The sequence below is a fragment of the Pipistrellus hanaki genome (genome assembly GCF_964339955.1).
Source record: "Pipistrellus hanaki genome assembly, chromosome: 8".
In the NCBI taxonomy this organism is placed as follows: domain Eukaryota; kingdom Metazoa; phylum Chordata; class Mammalia; order Chiroptera; family Vespertilionidae; genus Pipistrellus; species Pipistrellus hanaki.
In genome coordinates, this window is record NC_140510.1 from 38,528,173 (window position 1) to 38,545,217 (window position 17,045).

The following is a 17,045-nucleotide window of genomic DNA, read 5'->3' on the forward strand; positions in this document are numbered from 1 at the left end:
ATTTAAAAGAAGTAGGTAAATTTTTTTTGAACTTTTGTGCTCTTGCTAAATAAAAGGGGAAATAGACCATAAGATTTTTAATACCTCTTCAAGATATATAATTATTTTCCCTTTTATATAACACAAATGGGATATCACATTAAGATGAGTAACTAAACCAATTCATTGTCCATTCTTAGTCAAAGTTATTTTTCCAAAGTGCAAATCTGATCATGTCATTTCCCATTTGAAACTCTTCAGTGATTCCCTATTGTCATCAGAATGAAATGTAAACTCCTTTTAATAGTTTCCTCATTATTATTTGGCCCAGACTTCCTGGCCTCAGCTCCTTCCCAACCTTACATCACCTCCCAGTAGTCATACCCTCCTCCAGTTTCAACTCAACTGACCTACTTTCTGTTTTCTGAACCTTCCATGCTCTCCATTCCCTTTGTGTTTTTAGATAATATTCCTCCTGCCAGGAATTCGCTTTCTCAGTTCTTCTCCTACTGACTTATTTGTATATATTTTTTCTTTTTGAAATATATTATAAATAGTTAAACATACAAACAAAGAAAACAATATAATAGATAGCAATTTATCTACCATCTAAATTTGAGATATTAATATTTTGCAATTTTTTAAAAAACCGTAATTTAGAATCAACTAACAGAGTATATGTTTAAAGAGAACTAATTCCTTCCAATGAAGTAGCCTCCTGCCTAGAAGCAGTGTATCATTCCCATGCATGTTTTGTACTTTTACTACTTATGGAAATAAACATAAGTAGTAAAAGTACAAAATTACAAATATACCACTTATGGAAATAAACATAAGTAGTATATTTGTAATTTGGTGTTCAGACCTATGGGGGATCTATATTGTCTATAAAAATGCAAAATATTAGCCAAGTAAAAAGATGAATATTACATAGGAATATTTCCTTGAATTTCTTAATTTATGGGTGCACGTATTGTAAAGAAGCAAGAAGCTAAGATCAGTAACAGGATAGTCAACTTGAAATCAGAGTTTGGAATGAAAAGTCTATGTAATAAAGTTAAGTAGTATTCATAAATAGACATGAAGTTTTACCCATTCTTAAGGTCATAGATGTGATACGTTGCTGTATAAGAGTATCGCCAAAGCTGTCAGAAAGAAGAGAGGCAAAGATATATTTTAATTTTTTAAAAGCTTATATCAGGAATCTATAGTCATAGGTCATTCAATTCAAGGTTCAGAATTATGAAAGAACTATTTTCACAGGGCACTAGGAAGAGTATGTTTCAATTCATAATTAGTCTTCATTTAAAGAATTTTACTGTGGACTTTTATGCTGTTTGTCCATATCCCAGAATTCAGCCCTCACTCCATAATAACCATATTGACATCTCTTAGTATAACAAGCTTTTCCTTGACATCCTCTATAGAATTTTCCCTTTATATTTTACTTGACTGAAATAAAACCACCATGATTTCCATGGCCCATAAGAAGTACCCTGCACCTGAATCATTGGTTATCATGACACTCATAAGACAGTGTAAAAAGAATTTCATTCAATGTATTGTTTTATTGTAAAATGTTCACCTTTCTTTGAATATGTTTTCTTTTTTAATTAATAGAATTTTTTTTTAAATAGGAGAGATAGAGCATGTAACTCCTTAAAAAACTAGTGTTTTTCTTCTTCTCATAAGTATACTTATATCATGGTTAGTGAACAATGCAGGTATTTTTAAAATTTTGTTTCTTAAAAGGGCGTTCAGACTCTTGACAAAGAAGGGCCAGTAGAAGGACATTTCATTCTGAATATTAGGGGAATTTTGCATCTAAAGTAGGATATGAAAAATGACATTTAAAACTAAAGGTTTTTGATCTAAAAATAATTGTTAAATGCTTAATTCAATAGTAAATTCCCTTGGCCTTTTACAAAAACAAAAATCATCTTGAAGATGTATAAATAGAAAAAAAAACAAGTTGTTTAACTTACCCTGCAACTTCCGTCAGGACGGGGAAATTAAGTAAGGGCAAATGGTCCGGGGTGTGGGATTCTGCTACACGAAGCTTTTGGAGACAGATTTAAACTTCTGGCCTATTAATGACTGTCTGTCATCTTGTTTGTGCAACTGAACTAAATAAGTCACATCTTGATTTTTTTTTTTCGTTTTAAATAATAAACTTTTATGAGTTTAAAATGTGCTAATTAACTCATTTTGTGACACCAAATAGCTTTAGAAATACAAAGGTAATTCACCTCTTTCTGGTGAATATCTGTGCCCTCAAATAAAATGTTTTCCCAGAGGAAACTAGTTGCTACCACTTGCCGATAACCAGCTAAGTAAGCCACATGATTTGCTTATGTTTCAGTTATGCTTTTGGGGCTCATCTAGAGCCCATGTTAACTTCTTGAGCATTTAGAGATAAAAATGGACTCTTGCTTCCTCTTATATTTATAAAGCAAACTGTGAATTAATAAGAGATATAACCAGATATATCCAAATTAAATAGTGATTACCTTTGAATAATCACTTTCTAGATATGCAAATTGCCGATCAGGTGATAAGCCATAATTTGAAGCATTCACACTTTTCTGAAATTATGAAAAACTTGATTAGATGCAGAAAAAAAAATAACAGAGCCATGTTAATTTGTAACAGAATAACACATCTTCAATATATCCTACTTGCAATTTATCTTCAGTGCAATTTTAAAACATTGATATAGTGCCTACTGTATAGGAAGAAACTTATTGGATATTATGGGGGGATGATATAATAAAGATATACTTGGTGATTTCAAGAAGCTTATAATGTTAAACTTGTAAATAAGTAACTTATATTGCAAATTAGTTCTATAAAAGAGATATAGATATAACTTTACAAAAGCATTAAGGAAGAAGTGCTTGAATCCAAGTGAGAGTAATTGCTTGCATAGAATAGAGGAGGAGAGCTTCATCTGACTGTGGCTTTAAAAGATTAGTGGGCTCTTGAGGGGAGAGAAAGTAGGAGGGTTGCGAGCCTAAGAGGACCAAGTAGCATGTGCCTGTTTATTCTATGTCAGGCATTGTCCAAAGCACCTTCAAATTAAGTTACTTCACTTAATTTGTACATTAACCCTAAGAGGTATTATTACTCCTACTTTATAGAAGAAACTGAAGCTTGGCAGTGTTAGTATAGTGTTAGTTACAACAATTTCCCACATGCTGTAAGTGACCGAGCCAGGATTTCAGCCTCAGTATGCCTGACTACAGGATTGAGTTCTTGACTCTTATCTCAGGCTATATTCTTTCCACAGAGGAAGAAAGATGTTGGATGATTTAGAGGAGGGAAGAATAGGAGTCTAGAGTGAGAAGAAGGGAGAATTAAAAGAGAAGTATAGTGGGATGGAGTTGAGAAGGCAGGCTGGGTCCAGATCAGGTGCTAAGAGTTTGGGCTCTTTCTTGATCAGTGAAGAGCTGGCAAAGTCTTTGGAGGAAGAAGATAATGTTATATACATACCATGGTGGTATTACTCAAAATGGTATATGACTCTCCTGTTTCAATATTATAAAATACTACGTTATTATCTGTAGATTGATGGAGATACTCTTGTCCTTTAAATGAGAAGGAAAACAAAATTTGAAATAATCTCCCTTAAGAGGAACTACATTTATAAAAGGAGAAACCTCTCTATTTCACAGACTTATTTTGTTTTTCCTCTTTGTTCAGTATATGTTACTTGGTGAGATTTAAAATAAGTTAATTGTAAATGGAGAAAAGAATACCTTTTTCTGCTTTCTACAAAGATGCCCTATTTGTTACTAACATCCCTATCCTAACCGGTTCAGTGTGGTGGAATAAAATTGCATTTTATCTGTGTTACAAAGAGGAAAAACTAGTTTTAAATGGTAAGTTTTTTTTTTTTGCAATAAAAATTCATTTAATTCAGGTTATGCCTGGTTGAATTTAAAACCTTTTTATGTGCATTTAATTTTCTAAAAAATATATATTTTATTTTGTTTAGTGGCAGTTTAGACAAACTATAATATCATAAATAATTTAGTTGACTTTATTATTTTTGATTAGCTTTATTTGGCATCTTATTTTACAAAACTGTATGTAAATATCAGTTTTATGGTCCTTAAAGGATTTGTTTTTAGGGTAGGATTTCTGTGATTATCCAGATTAAGAATGGATTTCTCTTTTGGTAAAATTCTCATGACTTCTCCTAAATAGATATTTCTCTTCCATTCTGAATAGCTATACCATATGCTCAGAATATTGTAATAATTCTCAGCTTTTACTTTTCTCCTAAACTCCTATTGGCCTCATTATTGGGAGGAAATCTGGTCTAAAAGGTTCTGTCAAAAGTGCTTTTCTGGTCACTTGACTTATCTAAATAATCGCTCTTTCCCCCCCATGTAAACTGATATGGCTTTTGTTACCCTAAAGATACATTGGCCCTAAAAGCAAAAACGGAATGCTATATAATATATAGCATATGTTTTCTGATATTTTTATTTATTTTTTATTGTTTAAAGTATTACAAATAGTAGTACATGTCTCCCTTTTCCTTCATTAACCTCCCCTGCCCATCAGCACATGCCCTCACCACCCGCCTCCCCAGTGTCTGTGTGCATTGGTTATGCTTATATGCATGCATACAAGTCCTTCAGTTGATCTCTTACCACTCTCTCCAACCCTCTCTGCCTTCCCGCTGTAGTATGACCTTTTTAAAAAATAATCCCAAAAGTAAGAAAAAGTTCACCTACCTGAAATCCAAGTTGGAAAGTATGTCCAATAAGAAAATGTTCCATTTAAAATATCTTTTAATAGGAGTGCTCTTGTTGTATTATTTCCTTCAGAGTTATAATCTTTGGGGGAAGATGAAACATATTATTACTAAAAAGGAATATTAATAACTCAAATAAAGTCTAAGGTTTTCTCGCATATGTTCTTTCTCATATAATAAAAATATTGCCATCTGCAAAACACTTGTTTAATTCTTGTCTTAGTAGATATAAGTATTATCTCCATTTTTATAGACATGGTAACTGAGGCCTAGACAGGTGGTTTGTCTGGAAGGGAAAGCTGGTGGGGAAAAACTGGGGCGTATGAAGGATGTGGAGGGGGATGGTGCCGAGCAGAGGGGGCATTATTGTTCAGTTTGTGGAGAATTGTCAGATCTTTTTTAAGAAGAAGAGTGAAGTGAGGTTCCAACATATCTAAGTCTTGCATATTAGCCTTTTAGTATATAGGATATGTTCATAGTAGCTATAAATGCCAATAATCTATATAGAGAACTTAGCATATGTCATGTTATGACTCAAGTTACCTGTATAGCAATTTTAATCATGCGTTAATTGTACTACTAATTATCATGATGAAAATAAGCCACACCAGCACCCAAGAAGCAATGAGTAGATGTATAGAAAATATATTCAGAGGAGCCAGCTATATCTATTCAGAAACAGGGCACATGCACAGATTTGGGTTTGGTGAGTACAGACCTCTCATATGGTGCAGGCGAGGCTCAGAGGTGTGATTGATTATGCTGGAGTCAGGTGGGGCTCAGAATGATACCAAATCAAATGGGAAGACTCTGATTTAGTCATTTTGCTCTTTTTGTTCATAAATGTAATGAAGTAATGTGTCTGCTCTGAGATGTTGCATTAGGTCACATATTCAGAAGTATAAAACATAAAGTTTATTTAGAAATTCCAATCTTAGCTCTGGTTCTTTATATATTTAGAAAGATTATAAACAGTAATGTTTCATTGCATTATCAATGCTGACCGGTACCACCTGCCATCAGCAGAATGGGCTCTATGAAAAAGCTATTGGTTTATTGCTATATCAACACTTAAGCTCAATTTATTGAATATAAACATTTTGTTTCTATATTTCCTTGACTTGTATAAGGGATAGGTCTTTATCCATGAGAACAGAGAAAAAAATCTATTTGATTTTTTTCCCTGTCATATGCCCAGCAGCTAGGATAATGTTTCACATATAGTGGGAGCATGATAAATATTTTTGAATGAAAAGAAATAAATCAACTTGACAGATTTTATGTTATTTTCACTAATTCTGCCCCCCCCCCCCAAAAAAAAAGATGTACCTGGCCTTATTCTCTACCCTCCTATCCATGTGGTAAATTTCCTCCTGGATATGCCCTAATTAAAAAATGTATCCAAATTTAGTCCCTGGAGTCACTTGGATGCTGTTTGAAAAGTAGAATCCTAGTCCTTATCTCAAACCTAATGGCTCAGAATCTCTGGGGATGAGGTCCTGCTAACTTCCATTTTTGCCTATAACCCCCAGGATATTCTTCTGCAAAGAATCCAAACTTAGTGATTTCACTGAATCTATTCGGTGAATTGTACTTTACGGTAGCCCTGTGCCTAAAATTGGGGTTCCCTTTGCCTATAAACTCTTGTATGTGGATGGGCATGGCCTGACTAGCAATCCATACCTCAGGGATGTAGATTCCTCACAACTAAGTGTTGATCGTGGCCTGCAAGGAATGTTAATGATCTATAATGTTTGTATTTCTATTCAGTCCTCTTGCCCACTATCTTTTCAGGCTACACTCAATTGGATTCTTCTTAAGTACATTTTCTCTGCCGATCCTTGAAGAATGAAAAAAAGGGGAAGGGGTCTGATTCTGGCCCAGATTAGATTTAAACAAGATTGCCAGGAAAGTACTGGGGTTTTGTTTTCTAGTGTTATGAATGTGTGTGTTTATGTAAATCAGTATAAAATGCATCCCCATAACTAAACAAGTTCCAGTCACCTAAAAAAGATGCTACTAATAATTATTGAATGAATAACTGGATTTTCATGCCCCTCCCCAAATAATGTTTTAACATTGAAATATAACCTTTTGATTGTTTTGAAAGCTTGGTTTTGACACGTATAATTTTTAAACTCTAAATATTTGAGCTGAAGTAGGAATGAGTTCTGAAAACATCTCTCTTCTATATGTAACTGGCACTTCCTTGATTAACACTGAATTACTCACAGTGTCCTTAGTCAACTTGGCCCATCTTTAAAGCACAGTTCCTCATACAAGGCTTAAACACTCTAATTATCTATACATTTGCATTTGCACTTATTAAAGCAAAGCTGAAAACTATTTCAATCATGAATCCAAGAAATTACACTCCACAGAAATGATTCACAAATAATGATTCACTATTCTAATTCTTTCTTAAAACCTTCTGCTTATTCTTTATTAAGATTCTGTTTCTATTTCTGCCATTTAATTTTCTAGTATTGAAAAATTGGGGATCAGTGCCAGAGCAGAAGCATTCAATGTCAGCTCTAATATTTATGACAAACTAAATGAGAAAATATGGTTTATTAAAGCGTGCACACAAATGGCAGGGTCCCTTTGTTCTCATTTCCGTATTTGATTCGGAACTGATGCTAAATAAGCCACACCAAGGAAAGTGACGTGGGTTTCCAGGGACACCACACATGTCTTGCTGTTGGGTTTGCAGAGAAACTATTTATACTGGTAAGGAGGCATCATCTCTAGCCATTGCTTCAAGTCATGATTTTTTTTTTTTTTTTCTGGAGTAAGCACCACAGGCACAAATGTAGGAAACTTTAAGTGTAGAATCTACTATTTAAAAACAAATATATTTGGGCAAAAGCTGACAACTGGGAACAAATGGATCTGAGGTAACTTCAAACCAATAACAGGAAGTGTTGTAACTGAAGACGTTTTTGTAAGTCCAACCACTCTAAATGCACGGTCCCATGAAACCCTCACTCACCTCTCTGAGATAGACTGTTACTAACTTCATTTTACAGATTAGGCTATGGGAATTAGAGGCAAAGTAACTTGCTTAATATATAACAGAGCTGGGGTTTACATCCAGCTCCATCTGCTTTTAGAGGCTGGGCACTTTATCACCAAACTATGATTTAAAGTGAAAAAACATGTGTAAAAAAATAACTAACAGTAACACAAACCAAACAAAAATTAGGTAAAAAAGCAAGCAATACACAAGGGAGGTAGAATAATTATTCCTGGAAATGTAGGGCCATTGAGTCTTCTTTGTCAGCTCATCTTCCCCTAGTCTCTACCTTAAATTGTGGTATGGCTCATATTGGTGTTATTTGGGGTCTGAGGAAGAGCCCCTGTTCTTGGCCATTTTGTTCTCCTGAGGTTTCCATTACATAGCTCTAGGCCAGTGGTCAGCAAACTTATTAGTCATCAGAACCAAATAGCAACAGTACAAAGATTGAAATTTCTTTTGAGAGCCGAAAACCAACTTCTGTGTATGGGCCACGAAGTTTCAATTGCACTCTATGTGCACACCTGCACGTGGTATTTTGTTGAAGAGCCACACTCAAGGGGCCAAAGATCCACATGTGGCTCGCTAGGCACAGTTTGCCGACCACTGCTTTAGACTGATTCACCCCATCACCTGGCCTGACCCCCCAGTGGATTTCTCCTTTGAATTCCAGACCTGTATATTAAAGTTCTTCCTTGTCACCTCTACTTGGCTGCCTTCTATATATGCCCTGACCAGGGATTGAACTGGCAACCTTTCAGTGCACAGGATGTTGCTCAACCAACTGAGCCACTCCGGCCAGGCATATTGTTCTTTTAAAGAATCCTATCACATCAGTGTTTCTACCAACTATAAAATCATAATCCACATTAAAAATTTTAATTTAGACACTAAGAAATTCTTTTTATTATTCACTAGAGGCCTGGTGCATGAAAATTCATGCACTGGAAGGGGGTCCCTCAACCCAGCCTGCCCCCTCTCACAGTCCAGGATCCCTCAGGGGCAGAAGGCAACCCAGCAATCAGGGGAAGGCGACTCCCCATCACACCTCTGCTGCTGCCACTGCCGGCAGTGCAAGCTTTGGCAGACACTGGGTTATCTGAGCCTCCAGCGGCCCTGGGAGGCTGGGAAGCCGCCATTTGAGGCTTGCCTGTGTCTCAGGCTGGCCCTGGGCAGCTGTGGGGCTGAGGGGACTGGGCAACAACATCTTGTGGCTGTGGGTGCCACCATCTTTGAGAGAGGGGCAGTGAATTAGCATATTTCCTTCTTATTAGATAGGGTAGGAATAGATGTTTAAAAGGATTTCGTTACTCTGTTTATATTACATAATTTTTGTAAGTTCACCAGGATACTAAAATGAACAATAATTTATTTTCTCTACTTAAAATAGGCAGTAAGCCCTAGCCAGTTTTGCACAGTGGGTAAAGCATTGGACCTCATACTGAAGAGCCCTGGGTTCAATTCCAGTGAAGGGCCCATACCTCAGTTGCAGGCTCAATCCCCAGCCCTGGTTGGTGCACATGGGGGAGGCAACCAATCAATGTGTTTTTCTCACATTAGTCTTTCTCTCTTTCTTTTCCCCTTCCCTTCCACTTCTCTATAAGTCAATAGAAAAATATCATTTTTTTCTGTTTTTCCCCCTTCCCTTCCACTCTCTCTAAAAGTCAATAGAAAAATATCATTTGGTGAGGATTAACAACAACAAAGTCAATAAATTTGAAAAAGGTTAATTAGTATTTAAATATTATATGAAAATATCATTTCAATTGTGCCTACAATGTTAATTATTGCTGTATTTTAAAGCTCTGCATGACTGTGTCTCTTTCTTAAAAACTTTGAGCTCTGATTCCACATCCCCAATTTGAGCTTTAGAACACGTGTTTCTCAAGGTGTACTTATGACTTTCTTGTATAAGTTGTAACACAATTTGCTTTGGAAATAGGAGACAGGTAACCTCCTCTGCTTTATGGAAATCATCCAAAGACTTGGATTATTTTCTAAATTATTTAAAATTTGGCAGAATTCAAATAAAGTTTGCCAAGATTCATCTTCTGCGATTTTAAAATCCAAGGGCAAATTAGAGAAATATAATCTGCAAAGTTGATTTATTTACCCTCACCTCAAAAGCTCTTTTATGTTCGTGAACTTTCTAAACCCTTTAGACTTCTCCATATTTCCTCCAAAAGAACAGTGAATAAATAAGCTTAAAACTCTTAGGATGTTTGAGGAAGTCTGTTTCACAGTTCTAAATGTTGATACTGGGAACATTTCAAGCCTTAAAAACATATTCTCATCTCCTGTGAAGATGGTTTCATCTCACATATATCTTATATTCTAAAAAGTAGTTGTTGAGGTTATAGTAATAGTATCAATAATAATAACAATGAATTTCTGACTAAATCACGGGCATTCTAAATTATATTTCTTTTTGCAAAATATTGTTTTCTATCTAATTTTCACATATCTTCTGAAATAAATCGAACCTCTGTTTATAGGTTGATGTTCAGCTACTGGGCAACACTGGCTCGGCCACTCCAGTTGGTCTTGATAGCACTTTTTAAAAATTTGAAATATTATGTTAATTTATATATTTACCGATTTACTATCAAACTGTTCTTTCTAAAAGGTAGAGTCTTTGTCATGCATGCAAAGATAACAGGATGATATCTGGAAAGTACTTAATAAGTAATTGCTGGACAAATAATCCAAGTTTCCAGGGGCCACAGTGGACTGAATATTGTGGATAATGGATGACTATGGGATACTAATCTCAGGTTTTTCATATTTAGTAGTTATTTTTAATCCCAGGAGGCATCATATACATTTCTGGTGTTTTGTTTTTTTGTTTTTTGTTTTTCAGTCCAAGGTTTAAAAATCCAATGTTTATCAACGTCAGGATGATACTGTGAATGAATATGGCATTTTGTACATAATTAAATAGACAGTTGTGGGAAACTGGAGAAAGCATTGCCCATCTGAAGGCACCTGCTTCTTAGCGAACTGTTACCATGGGCCCAATGCTGCCAGATTTAATATTTAAAGAGAAGCCCAAAAATACAAATTTTTATGTGAAACCCTCTAATTTTTAAAAATTGGTGACTATTACAAAGTTCTATAAAACACAGCAGGCCCAAAACAACAACATTAAAAGGAAAAGTGTTTAAAGGTAGACAAGAGGATTGCAGGGAGATCTGAGAGGCACCTCCCCTCCTTTGTTTCTTTCACTCAACTTTATTCCACCCTTCCCCCAACTCCCTTTATCTTTTCTCTTCTTTTCTAATTTTGCCTCAGAACTTTGGATGTCTCCTATGAGTTCCCTGTACACAAAAGTTTCTAAAAAATATTTGTTATTTTTGATCCAAGGAGATAGGGAATAAGAACAAGAATGATACCCAAGGATAAAGACACCCCACAACTCTCTCTCTCTCTCTCTCTCTCTCTCTCTGAATTAAGAACATTGTTGAAATTGAAGTATATCGCACAGAGGGGCCTAGTCATCATCTTTGCATGCATGTGTTATATGAGGGTGAAGAATACAATAAAGCCACAGTCTGGCCTCCCTCTGCAGGAGTTGACTGGGCTGATCAGGGGAAGGCACCACCCCCATCATCCTGATGCTGCTGCCACTGTCTGCTACCGGGGCTCAGGCTTCCTGAGCCCCGGGCCTCGCAGCAGCCTGAGCCCAGGGCTGCCTGATCCCCAGGCCTCACAGCAGCTGTGGCTTTGTCGGGATGGATGTCTGAAAGATGTCCATCCTAATTAATATATTACCCTTTTATTAATATAGATGTACTTTATAACATACGTTTATGTACATGTCATACATGTCTAAACTTGGAGAGAAGGTAAGGATTAATTTTATAAATAACTAGAGGCCTGGTGCACCAAATTCATGCAGGGGAGGGATTCTGAACCCAGCCCGTATCCTCTTGCAATCTGGGACCCCTTGGGGGATGTCAGTCTTAAACTGGCAGTCAGACATCCCTCTCGCAATCCAGGACTCTGCATGCAATAGCGACCATAATTTTCATACAGGTGAAAGGCATCTTGCTGTTGTATGGATAGCTACATTTTTTTTTCTCTGATTATAAAATATAGTACACAACATGATCCTTCTGAGGCAGTAGTACCATTTTCCCCATCTTATGGGTGGGAAAACTGAAGCAGAGAGAAGTTAAGTAATTGGCTTTGTCACACAGTTATGTGTCAGAGTCAGGGCTGACCACAAAATGTGCAAGCCAGAGTCCATGCATGTCATCGCTGCATCATCCTGTTGTTTCAGTGTTAGAGTAGCCTTGCCAGGTTTTAATTTTTAAATCTAAGAGACTGTTCCCAATACATAGGGTAGGTTCCCTAGGCCTGGTTGGTGATCAGGGCCATCTGTGGGGCGACTGGCAGGAGGGTTGATTGGGGGGCCCCTACTGGCACCCACCTTGGCCGGCAGCCTGGTATCACCTACCAATTGCTGCCACAGGTCGCCTCCCTCCCAGTCAGGGGAAGTTCCTGTGTTGAGCGTCTGCCCCAAGGTGATCAGTGCACATCTCAGAGACTGGTCATTCCACCATTCGGTTGATTTGCATATTAGGGTTTTATTATATAGGGTTACACAAATATCTATGTGGGTGTATACTTATATATCATTTGTAAATGTGTAACTATAGTATATTTCCTATTAGAAATTATGGCTCAAATTCCAAAGTGGAAAGGCAAGCCATCCTTGCCTGTGAACATGGGAGCAGCTCACAATTTAGTCCAGACGCTTTGGTCCTCAGAATATTCATTTCTGAGGGAGCAACAACATGTTGATCTCAAGTACTGGGAGTTCCTTTTAAAATCAGGAGGTAATTCTGAACAGATTGACATTCAACGGGTCAGTGGGCCCTAACATGTCACCTGACAATTGCTAGCATGAGTGAAATATGGCTCCTAAGCCACTGAGGTACAACACTGATCTGGAAACAATTTTAACTTGAAAAAACATAAAAAATATGGATGCACATAATACCTCTCAACAGCCTAAGAATAATTGTGTGCTGGCAGAGAGCAGGAAATGGATTGAAGATTAACACTGAAGATGCAAGTACAATGCCTTCATCATATTGGTTAACCTCTTCATTTTGTAATTCTGTGAAAATCCCATGAGCATTTTGAATTTTTCAAAGTATTTTCTGTATTTTAAATTTTAAAGCAATGGATCATTTAGGACTCCTACATTCTTTAGCTAAAGATTTGTCATTGAGTTTCCTTTACTGACAGTTAACTTTTAACCAAAGGTATTCCCCACCTTAGCTATTAAAAGCTTTTAATAATTGTTGCTATACACTTTTCCCTCAAAGCACAAGACCTGTTATTGTTGTGTTTTTCCCCTGGTTCATAATTTGAGCTTCTCTTCATAACTTTTACAGAAACATACCTTTAATATTGCTGGATAATGTATAGACAAAGTCTTAATTTAAATTTATCAGTCCATAGTATCTTCCAACTTTCAGCATATGGAGGTTGGTGTTAATCTAAACCCTTTTTAAAAGAATTCATTTATCACTAAACATAATGCTTATGTTTTTTGTTTTCTAATGTAATTGTTCATTGCTACTGCAACTAAATTTTTGAAAAGATGCATAATAAAACAAACAAACACAAAGCCATCATTTCTGTTTTAACTTTTCAATTCATACTCAGTTTTACTTTCCATGAGGCAATATTTTTAATGTTAGTAAAAAATATTGCCTCTAAAAGTCTGTCAAAGCTTGTAATTTAGTGTATATTTGGGAAGGTGTGGGAATGATACAGAAAGTGCTTAGGTTTTTCTATTGCTGAAATAATATTGAAAAATCTCTTTCTACTGCTGCCTGAAATTCCTCATGATTTCTGGTTGCACAAGAACATATCTCTGAGCTTATACGTCTTCATGGAAATAACAGATTTACTTTGGAAAATAAGCACTTTGGAAATGTTCAGTCACTTGTGACCATGTGTTAGTGCATTTTCCAAGGCTGACAGAGCAAATTAGAGAAAAATTCTTACCTCTCAAAGGACGTAAGACAATGCACATCACCAGTAAAGCAAGCACAGCAGAGGAGGCGATTCCGAATACGATTTTTAACCATGTCTATGTAAAATAAAAGTGAATTAGATATACATACAGTTTCTGCTAAGTAGTAGAAAAGACAAGATTTTGTTTGCCGTTAAATCTTAGTTCTCCTTCACACAAACTTTTGATTGTCTTCCGCTGGTCTGGCTATAATTGCTGGAATTTTTCCAGCTCCACACAGACAAATGTTTCTACAGTATATTTAGAATAATCTCCCAATCTCAACCCACTCCAGGAAGTACATACTTTATGGACAAATCCTCACCTTCTAAACAATATAAAACATTGTTCGCACTTAATTCTCATTCTGCCAGCCCTCATTCTTTAGCAACACCTGAGTTTGCATATACTAACCTTCATTTTTCCAGATGTTTGTGAAAGTCAGCTAATTCTGACTTCGGAGTGTGGGTCACTGCATCTGTGAAAACCGTTGAAAGGAAGCAAGTCTGTCTTCTTTGGAGTTGGAAGCCGAAGTTAGGACAAGGTTTTTTTTTTTTTTTTTTTTTTTTTTTTTCTTTCCACGGACTTTTCAAAACCGTGCCAAATTTCAAAAGATTTCTGTAAAATTAGAAACAGATTTTGGGGGCGTTCTTGGCCTTGAAATGAACTGTGAATGGCTTAAGGGAGGTTTTACAGCCTTCTCATCCTTGTAAATTCTACACCAACATCTGCTTACGTTGACAGACAGAGGTTTTTAAGCCTTTTTTTTTTTTTTCCAACAAGTTTAGTTTCATGTTTTATTTTCTTCTAGAAATCTCTCACCGATTACTTTGGCAATTCATTGAGTTTCATATAACCTTTCTATTTGCAACCCAAAGAAGAATTAAAATAGCACCAAATTTCAGGTATGTGTAGTACACATACTCTATAATTTCGAGGAGAGAAAGAAAATCACAGCCACGAAAGATTTTGTGAGAAATATGCCATGTAACTGTACTTTTCTTCCTCTAAGACACTGTGAGGTACTGCAGACAGAAATGTTTTCCTTTCAGCACAAATTCTTTGTCCATATAGCACCATATGCACTTCCAGTAAATACAGAAGTTTAAAAATTCAACTGTCTAAACCCACGGCTGCTTTCCTTTAAAGAAATAAAATGCCATCTGGTGAAATTTAGTATGGGTTAGGTGTGTATGCACAGGCCAGAAAGATGGAAAGATCAGGAAGAATAATTTCCCAGCAGACCTTTGGAAGAATGGAAATGGCTTTGCGAAAGTGATATTTTTGCTTCCATTTCAGAATGTCTTCTGAGAGAGGAGAACATTTAGCAATAATAAAGCCTTTAAAATAAACACAAAAACATTTGAAAAGAGAAGGAAGCCATATGTACAATTTCATTTTGTCTGAATCCACCTAATTGCAAAGCAATGGCTCACTATGCCAGATCAGTAAAATGGGTGAGTGAATTGAAAGCACATACCTACAGCAGGGTCCAGGAGGACTCTGGCTGGTTCAGTGCAATGCACATGGACAGAGCCTGTGTTCCACACCAACGGTTAGTTATTAGCCTTCTGTGTCTCTAGTTTTTCCACTAATAGTTTTCTCCTTTTGAAGTTTATAATGTTCTCAACTTGACTAACACAAACTCCAGGGCGACCTTTCAGGGGATGTTTATGGAAGACCATGAGGAAACATTACCGAAATCTGTTGCTGTTTGCTTTTGTCCACTGGTGTGGCTATCATGGGAGGCTTTCTCCAGCAAACAGCAGGACGGAGGCTTGTGAACTTCCTCTCAGACATTCTCTAGACAGCCCTCCCTGAATTCCAGTCTCATGAAAATTCTGTTGAGGAAAATGAGTCACTAAGCACTTACTGGCAGAGAGCTGTAGCCACCCTGCTTCCACAGGAGGCCCCTCCTTTGCAGTTGATGGGGCCAGCGGTTTACAAACTGAAGCAGTTATTAAGCAGTCATTAACAGCAATATCTGCGTTATGCTACAGGCCAGTAGGTATCTCCGTGTGATGGTGAGATCCTCAAATCTAAGGAAAAGCCACCAGTCAGCTCCCAGTGAACTGCTCCCATGTGGGACCGCTCAAGTTGACTGCCTTCTTTGGAAAATCCACGCAGCATGTTCTCAGAAGTTCTGTCCCAGCTTGCCAAAGCCCCACAGCCCATAGTACTTTTTAGTGGGCTATTTCCAAGACTGAGTGCTCTGAAAAAAAACGGACTGTCATAAATGATTAAGGTGTCATTAAAATGGATAGTATTTGCTCTAACAATTCAAAATGCACTGACATGAGACTAGCCCGTGTACCGCTTAGGATTGCAGCCAAGTGTGGGCATCCACAGGTAACTCATTAAGCAGGTCCCATGAAGAAATCGGGGTGCTTTAAGAGGGACAACTTTTAAGTTGAAACTGTGAGGGGGGAAATTATGAGTCTAAAACATGTTTATTTTGTTTTGTTTGGGTTTGTGGGGGTTATTCTGATGATTTCTTTTTCGAATTTTGGGTGATTTGAACTGCAACTTACTGTTATAAGCTGTTTTAAGAAAAAAAAAATGAAACTGACTACAGAAATTAAAATGGAAAGAGGTTTTCTTTCCCCATTTAATTAATAATATATTACTTATAACAGAGTGACACATCTCCACCCTTTTGAGATAATGTGTAAGAGTTCCAATTTTTCTCCAGATAGGGAATCCTACAAAAATTTGGATTATTTTACGTTAGACTGTATTTACTGGCTTTTTCTCAGTTTACAGTCAAAATGAAAATGCTAATGCTAATACTTAAAAAAAAAACATTAAAGAAACTGACCATTATTCTTATTTTACACAGCATCCAATAGACTTTTTTTTTTGGGGGGGGGGGGGTAGGAGGTAGAATATGAAAAAGTCTCAGCCTGTGTCCTCAGAAAGCTTACCTTCTAGGACAATCGTGGCAGGTGAGTTCTTACATACGCTTTTTTCCCCTTCCTGGAGCTTTGCTGAGAGTGAGCCTCAAGCTGGGATTGAGCTTAGCAGGAAAGAGCCCCCTGGCTGGTTGTGGATTTCTGCAGGGACCCAGGGAGAGGGGCAGAATGTACACAGCACATATTTGTAAAATCCTTAACTCAAGTCTAATTTTGTCAGACTGGAACTTCTCTCAAAAAGCTGTGTATCTATTAGAATGCCACAGAAGTAGAAAGTATGACTTTGACTGTAAAAATTAAGAGCAAGAATTAGGATAATAGATGCTCAACTGGGCTTTTTTT

General features: G+C 36.8%; 1 protein-coding gene across 1 annotated transcript in view; it reads right to left on the reverse strand.

Moving 5' to 3' along the window:
- FAP (fibroblast activation protein alpha) overlaps positions 1 to 14,313 on the reverse strand; it is a 63,774-nt gene extending 49,461 nt beyond the window's left edge. The window contains exons 1-6 of the mRNA XM_084891924.1: positions 14,206 to 14,313; positions 13,785 to 13,869; positions 4,725 to 4,826; positions 3,472 to 3,566; positions 2,490 to 2,564; positions 1,072 to 1,124 (exon numbers count right to left, since the gene is read on the reverse strand). Coding sequence (XP_084748050.1) covers positions 1,072 to 1,124; positions 2,490 to 2,564; positions 3,472 to 3,566; positions 4,725 to 4,826; positions 13,785 to 13,869; positions 14,206 to 14,211 — 416 coding nt within the window. The 5' untranslated portion in view covers positions 14,212 to 14,313. The remainder of the gene's footprint in view (positions 1 to 1,071; positions 1,125 to 2,489; positions 2,565 to 3,471; positions 3,567 to 4,724; positions 4,827 to 13,784; positions 13,870 to 14,205) is intronic.
- Between the last annotated feature and the right edge of the window lie 2,732 nt (positions 14,314 to 17,045).